The 12,228-nt window shown below is 42.5% G+C and overlaps 1 protein-coding gene across 1 annotated transcript in view; it reads left to right on the top strand.

Annotated features, from left to right (window-relative positions):
- The window catches only part of DEPTOR (DEP domain containing MTOR interacting protein), a 116,690-nt gene that overhangs the window by 52,419 nt on the left and 52,043 nt on the right, over positions 1–12,228 (top strand). Inside the window, exon 4 of the mRNA XM_037166621.2 lies at positions 6,964–7,142. Coding sequence (XP_037022516.1) covers positions 6,964–7,142 — 179 coding nt within the window. The remainder of the gene's footprint in view (positions 1–6,963; positions 7,143–12,228) is intronic.

The following is a 12,228-nucleotide window of genomic DNA, read 5'->3' as shown; positions in this document are numbered from 1 at the left end:
AGGCTCCCAGAGATTTGAATTGTTTTGAATTCGTCATAAAAGTGCTTGGTGTCTCTCCGTCTTGTATAATTTTATGGTTATGAAACCATCACGGAACACGGCCTTTTAGGATGGCCATGGACTTGGAGTCCGCACTCAGCTTCGATCTACAGCTGATTCAGGTTCTGAAAATGTTTAATACAACAACACTCAAAACCACGGGGACTATGAAAATTACAACTTAGGTTTCAGAATATCAGTCTCTTCAGAGCTTAAAGCAAACACTACCAAGTTCTGGCTTCCAGCAAATTTAAAATAGCAAGCCAAGAGGGAGGGCTTTATCCTTCAAACACTAATAACACTCTCCATTTCTGTTGCTTGCGGTCTTCTTAGTTTCCAGTCAGTCGCTGAATAAATATTTATTAAGCACCTAATATATACCCCATTCCAGGGCTTGGTTTTCTAAGAAATAAAAGCATTTAAGATGTGGTGTCCAGCCTTCAGAAGTTTCTAGTTTAGTTAGAGGGGTAAATATAGTACATTTTAAGTTGAGAGGATAACCCAGGCTAGTGCGGCTTAGTGGATTGAGCTCCAGACTGTGAAGCAAGGGGTCAACAATTTGAGTCCCAGTCAGGGCACGTGCCTGGGTTTCTGGCCAGGTCCCCAGTAGGGGGTGTGCGAGAAGCAACCACACATTGATGCTTCTCTCCTTCTCTTTCTCTCTCCCTTACCCTTTCTCTAAAAATAAATAAAAATCTTTTTTAAAAAGATTGAGGTTATATAAATCCTGGTCCTGACTTTAAGTTCAAAAAAGACAGAGGTCCATATGGATTGCTTTTTAGTTGGGACACTTTCAAAGAGGGGATTAGTACTTAATCCAGCCTTTAAAACACAGCGCTTCAGCACCTCTGAACAAGGAGAACCGGGCTCCCATTGACCTGCCTTCAGGTGGTGTGGGGGCTGGATTCCGGCCCTTGTTTTCCCCCAAAGCTAGGTTCCCCGATGCAGTGAACGGCTTGTACCCCGGCACCATGAGCCCCCTTTTTAATGAAGAATAGTTTAGATTTCTCCAAGAAAAGGAAGAAGGAAAGCTATGGGGGAACAGCCTGAATAAAAAATAAAGACAAAAGTGAGTATGTTCAATTCAGGGAAACAAGTGAAGGAAGGTGGTTAGAAACATGTCGTCAGAGAGTGTGAAATGCTGTTTTTCCTCCCTTTTCCTTACTTTTTCCAGTACGGAGTATTTTTGCTCATAAAGATTTACCCGAACGGCTTTCTGTTTCCTAGTTCTAAACCTAATTGTTGGGAAAAGTATGTCAATTTCTCTGGGTAACATCTATAGATAATAGTGTAGTACTCAGAAATAGCAATACTCCTGTAAGCGTTTCTGCCTGGTTAATACTTGCGTACTAATTACGGAAGTCAGTGTTATACATCTAAGTATGTAAGTCGTACATTGGGGACTATTATATCATACTGGGAATATAAGTATTTTGTGAACAACAAGTCATCTGGTTAAACATAAACTTAACCTTCGTACAACTTTTTAATTGATAACATTTCCTCCAGTTACAAACCAAATAGGCCCTCTCTGGGGAATAATTTGAGCAATAGAGAATTCTGTTAAGAGAGAAGAAAAATCATAAGTTATGCCCGGGGGTAAACAGCACTTTTAATATTTGGATAAATGAATTGTTAATTTTGAATAGTTGCCATATATACGAGGTTTTTGTTTTGCTTTTCAGAATAATTTATTATTATTCCAAATGGTTTGAATAATAGTCACATATGACTGTTTAAAAAGCTTTCTCTCTAAAAAATGGAAAACATGTTTTTGGCCCAATAGCTTCTGAGTTATTTTGACTCCCTGCCTAGTTTGTGCCCTTGAACCTCATTGACATACATTCCCACGTTCTATAGAGCCTTGTCAGCTCTTTGAATTCTTTTTCAATGTACAAGGAGATTACTATCAGTGTATTTCTATTCCTGGACTGGCCCCTAAATGTAGCAGTTCCTTCTATTGTAATGCTGCCTTCCCCCGTTAAAGAGAGTCTGGGAAACCTGACTCCCGTATATGCAGGAAAGGCTGAAATCAGCTCCTGTGCACCATCAACGTCTGGTGCGTACTCACCGGAGGTGAGTGCTATTAATCCTAACACCTTGTAAGGCCTGTCTGGCTTGTAACGATTATAGGCCAGCATGGGACAATGTTGACTAAAACTGAATTTGTTCCTTAATATCTAAGAGTTTCAGAGCATCATACACATTTCCGATGACTAATTAAAATGGATCTGTTAATCCTGTCTATAGTAATATAGACACAGTTTAAATTCATTTTTGCCACAACGAAAGGTGTTCAGCTTGATTGAGCAATGCCTCCATCCAGACAACTTTTATCATCATCATCATCTTCATCATCATCATCGTCATATCAGCGTGGCTGAGGTCTAGTCAGTGTTCATGGTGTGCTGGCACCATGACTGAAGCAGCATTTCATGCGTGTTCACACAAGCTGCACAACGGCTCACCAAGGAGGCCCCATTGTTACCCCCGTCATCCACCTGGGGAAGCAGAGTCATGTAGCTACCAAGTGTGTAGAGTGAGCATTTGAAGCTATCTTTGTCTTTAGATCTGATGCTTTTGAAACTATTCCACACTTTAAGTAAAAAATATTAAGTAAGTGAGGAAGAAAAAACATAAAACTATGAATGAGCTATACATAATGGAACTGCCATTCAGCTGACTAATTAAAATAAAGCTGTATGGTAGCTGGTCTCCAAAGATGGCCCCAAACGTTTCCACCTCTTCCTATATGTGCATATTGTTCTTTTCATGAGGAGGTGGTCCATATGTCTCCTCCTCTTGAGTCTGGCATATGTCAGATGGCCTTAGCAAATGTAATTGAGGGTAATTGACATCTGTGTCCTCTGAGCTTAGGCATTAAGAAGGGCCGGCATGGTTGACTGATTTTGGACAAGAGTGCCGAGATAATTTAATGAGGAATGAATGAATAGTCACTGCAACAAATGGTGCTGGGACAACTGGAGAGCAGCATGTAAAGGAATGAAGTTGGACTCTTATGTCTTGTAGGAAAATTAACTCAAAATGGATCATTGAACTAAATGCAAGAACTAAAACTATAAAACAATTAGATGAAAACCTAGGAGTAAATCTTCATGAGCTTGAGCTAAGGAATGGCTTCCAAAACGTGGCACCAAAAGCACACGTGACAAAAGAGAAATGGATACATTAGATTACATCAAAGTTGAACAACTTCTGGGTTATAAGCAGCACCACCAAGAAAGTGAAAAACAACCCACAGAATGGGAGAAAATATCTGCAAGTCATACGTCTGATAAAGGGCTTGCATCTAGAATATATGAAGAACACAACGTTCAGTAATAAAAGGACAAGTAAGCTGATTTAAAAATGGGTAAAGGATCTGATCAGACATTTCTCCAAAGAAGATATACAAATGGACAAAGAAGCACATGAAAACATGCTCAAAATCATTAAGTATGAAGGAAATGATCATCAAAACTACACTGAGATACCACTTCACACCTACTACAATGGCCTTCATAAAAAAATGATGACAAGATTGGTGAGGATGTAGAGAAGTTAGAACTAATATTTTACTGGTGGGAATGTAAAATGGTATAACCATTTGGAAAATAGTTTGGTCGTTTCTTCAAAGGCTAAACAGAGTTACCCCATGTCCCAGTGATTCTACTCCTATGTGTATATCCAAGAGTGATGAAAACATACGGCCTCACAAAAATCTGTCTATGAATGTTCAAAGCAGCATTTTCCACAATAACCAAGAATGGAAACCACCCAAACAGTCGTCAGCAGATGAATGGATAAACAGAATGTGGTGTACCCAACTCTGTTTGTATACCAGATGCCATTGAATTGTGCACATGAAATGAGTTAACTGCACGTAAGTAGATTGTATCTCAATAAAACCATAAAACTGTCCTGGCGGCATCTGCCTCCTCTCTCTTTCTCTCTGCACCTCAGTGTTCCACCGCCTCACTGGAAAGAGAGGCTCTGTCGATGTAGGAGCACCACGGGGCCAGACTCCCTGCCCTGGCCGCCATCTGCTCGCATCTGTGTGAGTGACCTCCAGCAGGAGTGACAGAGAAGCTGCCTAGTTCAGCCCCAGGCAACCCACAGAATCCTGTGATACATTCAAATGGTGCTGATTTAAAGCCACCAAGCTTGGGGGTAGCTTGTTATGTAGAAAAACGTAATTGGAACAAGTACTAAGTCAAATTCTTGCTTTGCCACTGGGCCTACATGTGAATCCTGAAATTATATCCCATGAAAGGCCTGGTCTTAAAGAGAGGAGCCGAATGAGGACATGACTTGATTCCAAAGGGAAACGAAATAAGGAAGAGCTAAAGGCGGTGGTACATGTTTTAAGTGGCCAGCCGAGCCGTTGCAGGCAGGCCGGCCAACTGACCTCTTTTTCTTGGCAGCAGCATCTGACCAGCCACTCGTCCAGAGGCCCCATCTGGTTAGCAGGAGCTCTAGAGGGCTGGCAGGTCATGTTTCTGATTACAAGAAGTAACACCAGTAAACTCCCATCCACCTGTCTCCCCCACACCCTGCAACAAAACCGCTGAGCTGGAAGGTGGTTAGAAACCCAGACAGGCCAGGGCGGGAGCTCTGGATTCACCTCCTCTCTGCGCGGGGTTGTCCCCAGCGGGGCACTCTGAGTATACTGTGGGACAGTGATACGTGGCACAGGAATGCATGGACGCGAGTTTCACTTCAGCAAATACTTTCTGAGGACCTACTGTGCTAGAAACAACTGTGAACCCTGTAGACAGGGACCTTTGTTTCAGAAAGTTTCCAGTGAAGCAAGTAGGCGATTCCTCCAGGGTCTGGGAAGGGACTTGGCGGGGGATGTGGAAGTGGCACGTGGTCCATATTTGTGGAATTGGACACAACTTCTTAGAGGAAATGATGTACAAAACTGGAAAACTTAGAAGGCTCATTTTACTCTATTTTCACTCCAAAATACCTTGAGGGTCAACGGAAGAGAAAAATGGTGGTATTCCTATTTGGGCATGCACATGGGCACGTGAGTTCCATCACCAGTGTAGGCTCCCGGGTCTAGTTCCTTGTGCCTTTATTCCATGCAGTTTATTTCCAGAATCTTCTAATATTGGTTCATTGTTCCTTCAGTACTTTCTGAGCTGGCTGATATGTCTCTTTTTGTGGGTTTTCACATCTTTTTGCCATTGCCCGTTGGTATGAGTGTTACCTCTTCCTGTGAAACAAATCACCCCCAAACTTGGTTGTCTGAGACAACAGTGATGTGTTATTTCTCTGGATTCTGGGGGTTGCGTGGCTTTTTCTTGGGCTTATTCACGTGCTTGTTGGAGGGTCAGCTGGCCTGGAAGGCCCAGGAGGCCTGGAAGGACAGCCTCCTTCACGTGTCCGGGAATTCGCACTGGCTGTTGTCTGGGTACCTCAGTTGTCTTTTTGTCCTCTTTACCTCCAGTAGGTGAGACTCGCTTCCATACAGGGTGGTCTCATCACAGCGTTGCTGGGGGTCCAGGTGGGAGTTGCAAGGTCCCTGAAAACTTCACTTTGGAAGTCTCACATGTCACTCCTGCTGCGTGTAGTTTGTCAGTGCAGTTCACAAACCCAGCCCAGGTTTAAGGAAAGGGGAAGTAGACTCAGTCTCTTAAGGGGAGAAGCACTGAAGTCACATTGGCAAGAGACATGAGAGAAGCTGGCGTGGCCATCTTTGCACATTGTCACCTGTAGAATGTCTTTGTAATTCTGTCACTTACATTGATGCATATGTAGCAATTGTCCTTTCCATCTTCTAGGAAGGGTCATTAGTATATTAAATATAAATACTCGGTATGAGAGCATATAGTTATATACTTAGGCCCCTTTTTCCCCAAAGATTTTTGATGATCACAGCAAGCCAGGGAAGGAAGTAGACTAGATCATATGCTTTATGTTTACTGTGAGTTTGGGGACACCGAGGCAGTGAGAAATGGTGTGATTAGTTTGGGGCAAAGCCGTCTGGGTGGAAAGCAGACCCGTGCAAGGATGGCCCTCTAGCTGAGGGGAGTGGTCAGTAGCACTTCACACTATTAATGTCGACCATACTGGGCACCTATAAAAGGCCCATTGTATATGGATGCAGGAGAGCATGTTTATGGCCCCAATGGGAGCTGGTTTTGGAGGCGTGGTGAGGACAGAAGCTGGAGAACTTGAAAAGTGCACGGGGAGGTAGGTGTGAGAAACGAGCTATGTCAGGGAGTGGGATCAGAAGGGAGTGATTTATAGAGTTGCTGTAGTCTGTTTTGGCTGCTTAGACTGATGGCTTGAACAATAAACACTTATGTTTCATAGTCTGGCGGTTGGGACATGCAGGATCAAGGGGCCGGCAGACCCAGTGTCTGGTGGAAGGTCTGTCCTGGATTTGTAGACAGTGGTCTCCAAGTGTCCTCACTGAGAGAGAAGACAGGTGCACGAAATAATCACCTCCCAAAGCCCATCTCCAAATACCATCACACTGAGCATTAGTGTTGCAGTACATGAATTCTGGGAAGTTATAAACTTTCAGTCTATAGGGGTAGTAGAACCAATTCTCAGTTGAACAACAAATTGGGAAATGGATTAATGACTTTGGGAAAAACTACTAGGCTTTTTTGAAAGAGTGGGGCTCGGTCAGTCTATTATAACTCCTTTTCAAGATGGCTAAAACGAACAGTCTGTTAATGCTACAGTTTTGGATTGCATTTTTTTTTTTAATTACCAGGAGAAAATGCATCTTGTTCACTTCTGAAGCACATCTTTCTGTTAAAAATTACATTTGTGGCAGCACGTGACAGCCACATCTCTCTGTCTGACAGCCGTGCTGTGATGACTCACAGAAGCCCATGACGTAGGATTTCAAATGAGCTCTTTTCCTTTGCGTAGTTTTATTTTCTGTTCCCTTCATCCTCACAGGCTGATGAGCCCTGAAAACACACTCCTGCAGCCTCGGGAAGAGGAAGGGGTCAAGTATGAGCGCACCTTCATGGCATCTGAATTCTTGGATTGGCTGGTTCAGGAAGGTGAGGCCACCACAAGGAAAGAGGCAGAGCAACTATGCCACCGGCTTATGGAGTATGGCATCATCCAGCATGGTGAGTGTACGGGTCAGCTTTTGCTGTGGTAACAAGCAAACCTAGAATCTTGTGGACTACCACCCAAAGCATTGACTTCTCACTCATAGGTCTCTCAGGCAATGGTGCCTCTGCTTGGGCTCAGCTTAGCTTGTCCCCAAGCTAGAGGTCAAGTTCAGGTACACATTCCATGCCTTCTCATTTTGGTCCCCAGGCTAAAGGAATTTTCACTCTCTGGGATATGTTGTTTTTACAAATGAGGGTGGAAGCTAAAGAGGGCAGGCAGAGTCTCATAGTATCTCCAAAAACATTACTACTCCCATATCCAACCTACTCAAGTCTGAAGGGGCGGTAATGCCTCTCACAAGGTTGGTTGCAAGGAGAGAATGAAAATTTGCTGAACTGGAGAGGAGGTTGGGGAACTAGGTGGAAACAGTGAAGGGATTAAGAAGTACAAACAGACAGTTGCAAAATGGTCATGGGATGTGAAGTGCAGCGTGGGGAGTGTGGCCCACGGTACTGTGATAGCTGTGCATGGTGCTGGCTGGGGACTGGAAATATCAGGGGAAACACTTTGTAAAGTACATGATTGTCTAACTGCTATGCTGTACACCTGCAACGAATATAAAGTAGTGTGAATGGAAACTTTAATAGAAAAATAGACTTTACTGTTGTAAAGAAAAAGAAATTTTAAATTAAAAAGAGAAAATTTGTAGAAACCTGCATAGTAGAAGCTGCCACAGTGAAGAAATAATCCAAATGGCCTTGATAAAATTTTTTTAAAGATCTTATTTATTTATTTTTAGAGAGAGGGAAAGGAGGAAGAATGAGCGGGAGAGAAACATAGGTGTGTGGGAAAAATACTGACCGGTCACTTTGGGCACGTGCCCTGACTTGGGCCTGCCCCGCAACCCTGGTATGTGCCCTGACCGGGAATCAAACTGGTGACCTTTAACCTTGCAGGAGGACACTCAAGCCTACTGAGCCATGCCCATCAGGGCCATAAGACTTTCACTTTTCTTTTTGGGAGCTCAATCAAAATGATGCAATATAACCCCTTGGTTAAGAACGACATTAGTTCTCTATTGTTGCATAAGGAATGACCCTAAAACTTAACGGTATAGAAGAATAGTAAATGTTTATTACTCACACAGCTTCTGTGGGTCAGGAATTTGGGCGAGGCATGGCTGGGTGGTCTGTCTTGCATCCTTCATGAGGTTGCAGTCAAGAAGTCAGTGGGTTCCAAGTCTTCTGATGAGCTGGAGGATTCGCTTCCACCATGGCTCACTCATCAGTCTAACAGGTTGGTGCTGCTTGTTGGCAGGAAGCTTCAATCTGTTGCTATACAGACTTCATTAGGCTGCTTGGGAATTCTTATGACATGGCAACTTGGCTTCTTCTAAAGGGAGTTGTCTAAGAGAGTGCAAGGCAGAAGCTACAATATCTTCTAACTGAGTGTTGGAAGTCACAGTCATATTCTCAGTACCCTGTTGGTTACCAGGTCAGCCCGATTCAGTGTGAACACTGGGAGGCAAGGATCACTGCAGCCATATTGGAGGCTGGCTGTCACAAGAATATCGTCTCTGGAATCACAGTCCACCAGTTATTAGCTACTTGCCTTCTTTGATCTGTGAAATGGGAATACCTGCATAGGGTCGTTGTAGGAATATATGGGGTTAGGTATAAAGTACTTGGTTCAGTACTCTGTTCTTAATAAGCTGCTCAACAATTTATTAATGTAGCTGTAAGGTGCAGGCTTAGAACGGTGAGAAAAGGGCTAGGAACCAGTTAGGCATTTCAGCCTAAGTCAAGATGAAAGATAATACTTGAATCATTCTTGCTGTGAACTCCCAACCCCCACTTCTGTGTAGGCCTAGGATTTCTATTCCCAAGGTTAAAACGATTACAATGGAATTGTAGAGACAGATGGAGGAAGTTTCTGAAATTATTTGGAGCTGTGTTTTATGTACAGCAGATAGCAACTCTTTCTGTAGAGGGGTATGAAGTACATTTAGAGAGCCGTTCTCAACCGTTCTCATTTTTTTTTAATGAAAAAAAATTTAAATAGACTAGACTAGACTCTTAACTACTCACAGTGCGGGCGTGGACCCAGAGTGTCACTGGGAGTGTGACAGAAATGCAGACTCTGACCCTCCCCAAGTCCCGCAGCATCTGATCTATATTTTAGCATGACCTCCAGGTGATTTGAGATGCCCCGCACTGGATTTTACTGGAATAGAAAATATCGGAGCACATTTTATGGAGGAAGGTTAAGTATTATTTTGCAAACCTGTATTTTGAGGGTAGATATTCACTGTATAAACGTGTGGACATGTTCTCACGTGTATTGATTTGCAACGTAAAAATGAGGTTGGGGTGAAGTGTTTCGTGAGCCACTGATCTAGAGGCATCGACTAGAAAGGCCCTCAAGGTGCCTTGTGTTCTCTGGGGCGTTTCCTATTCGACGTTGCTGCGGTCAGACTCACAACTGTTTACTAGTGGTCTCAAATGTCTGCTGTTGGGCTCAGTTCCCCAAGGTGGAAGGTGGCTAGAAAGGTGCAGTGCCAGTGTGGTCCATGGCCTTCAACAGCTTGCAGTCTTGCTGGGACAGTGAGATGGATACAGAAGCAATTAGAGAACAGTAGAAGATACATGGAGTGGCGGGGGACACCCCCAAAACTGGGATTTATCTATAAACAATTGTGTATTTATTCATATATGTTTAAACTTCAGTCGCCTTCAAAGTACTCTCCATTTGATGCAATATACCCATCAAGACATTTTTTTCACTGCTTAGAACAGTTTTTGAACTCGTTGATTTTGATGTCTTTTAGTGCTTGTGCTGTTTTGTTTGTTTGTTTCACCTCCTGCACACTGGTAAAATGCTTCCCTTTGAGGACTTTTTGCACCTGGGGAAACAAAAAATAAGTCACTTGGGGAGAGATCAGGTGAATAGGGAGGGTGGGGCATGAGGGTCAAGCCTTTTTTGGTCAAAAATTGCTTAACACTCAGCATGACATGGGTGGGTGCTGTAAATCACGATCATGAAAAGGGCAAATGTGTTGAAAGAGTCTTCAAAAAAATGTCATGAAGCCAAACGCAGCCTCTCACAATGACGCCAGCTGGTGCACTGATACAGATGGGCTCCTAGAGCATCCATCTAGTAGGGGAAAGCCTGTACTACAAGGGGCTCACCCTCCAGAATAATTCTAGTTTCTTTTGTGTCCCTGCTCGTATAGCCAGGGTTAAAAATTTGAATTTTGTTCCCAAGGCAACAGGAAGCCATTGAAGGGCTTTGAAACAGATCAATTAAGTGGCTTGGGAGTATGTTAAGCATACTTCTTATGGCCTTCAGACGTGAGCTATTCCATGTGATCTGATCAACTCCGAATAACAGTTAAAATTTATAGAGCTTTATATAGACCAGCTATGGTTCTAATCACTTACTCATTTACTCATTTATTCTACTCAATAACCACGAATTAGATATCATAATTATTCTCATCTTTTAGATGAGGTTAGGCACTTGCTGAAGACAAGAGTTGGTAAATGGTAGATTCAGGACTCAAATCAAGGCATTTTGGTTCTTAATCACTAAAGAGGATTGGATGCTAATTATAAGCTGTACTAACCAGGAAAAAAATTCTCAAGTTTTATTGCACCAGCTCACACAGTCTGGCAGATACTGCAACTCAAATTCGTTAGCCTGTAAAATACGCAGGATTCTTCCTGCAGCTCATCGTCACTAGGTACCTTGAGATTTTTGTGTTACTTTTGCAAATGTGATGAACACATTTCCGTGCTCGTATTAACTGTCTCCCTCAACTGCTTTAGCTTTCTTATCCTTAAATGGAGGGAGATAGAAACGAGATAATCACGTGTGTAAATTGCTCACAGCTGCAGCAGCTGACCCTGGATAATCAGGCGGCCGCTGCTGTGTCCAGGCATATAATTTCCCCTTTTTTTTTTTTTTTTTTTTTACATTTCACTATTTATTACGGTTAAAAATTCTTTTTTTTTTTTTTTTTTTTTTTTTTTTTTTTCACTTTCAAATATTTATTATTCAGCGTCATAGTGACTTAGCGCTAAGAAACAAGATGTCCGAATACATACTGGCTTAAAACAAAACTTTCTTTTTTTTTTTTTTTTTTTTTTTGTTTTTAATTGAAATGACATTCTTTATTTTTTTTTTTTTTTTTTTTGAGATTTTAAATTTATTTATTTTTTGAATTGATTATGCTGTTACAGTTGTTTTATTCCCCCCTCCATTCCCCTCCACCCTGCCCCCCCAACCCCACCATTACCCCCCTTTAGTTTATGTCCATGTGTCTCAAGTCCTTTAGGTTCTAAATTTCCCAAACTATTCTCGCCCCCCATCTATTTTCTATCTACTGTCTATGCTACCTGTTTTCTGTACCTTCTCCCCCCATCTCCTCCTCCCATTCCCCTGTTGCTAACCCTCCTTGAGATCTTCATTTCTATGTTTCCACTCCTGCTCTAGCTGTCCTTTGGTTTGCTTTCGTTTTAGGTGTGGTTGTTAATAACTGTGAGTTTGTTGTCCTTTCACTGTTCATGTTTCTTTATCTTCTTTTTCTTAGATAAGTCCCTTTAACATTTCATATAATAAGGGCTTGGTGATGATGAACTCCTTGAGTTTGGTCTTATCTGAGAAGCACCTTATCTGTCCTTCCATTCTAAATGAAAGTTTTGCTGGGTAAAGCAATCTTGGTTGTAGGTCCTTAGAATTCATGACTTGGAATATTTCTTTCCAGCCCCTTCTTGCCTGTAAGGTCTCTTTTGAGAAGTCTGCTGACAGCCTGATGGGGACTCCTTTGTAGGTGATTGTCCCCTTAGCTCTTGCTGCTTCCAGGATTCTCTCCTTCGTTTTAATTTTGGCTAATGTAATTATGATATGCCTTGGTGTGTTCCTTCTTGAGTCCAACTTTTTGGTACTCTCTGGGCTTCTTGGATTTCTTGGAAGTCTGTTTCCTTTGCCAGATTGGGGAAATTTTCTTTTATTATTTGTTCAAATAGTTTTTCCACTGGTGGTTGTGTCTTTCCCCCCTCTGGTACCCCTATAATTCGGATATTGGAGCGTTTATAGATG

Source organism: Artibeus jamaicensis, unplaced genomic scaffold (assembly GCF_021234435.1).
Source record: "Artibeus jamaicensis isolate MK-2021 breed Jamaican fruit bat unplaced genomic scaffold, CSHL_Jam_final scaffold_916, whole genome shotgun sequence".
NCBI classification, from domain to species: Eukaryota; Metazoa; Chordata; class Mammalia; order Chiroptera; family Phyllostomidae; genus Artibeus; species Artibeus jamaicensis.
This window is presented reverse-complemented; position numbering and strand designations above follow the sequence as displayed.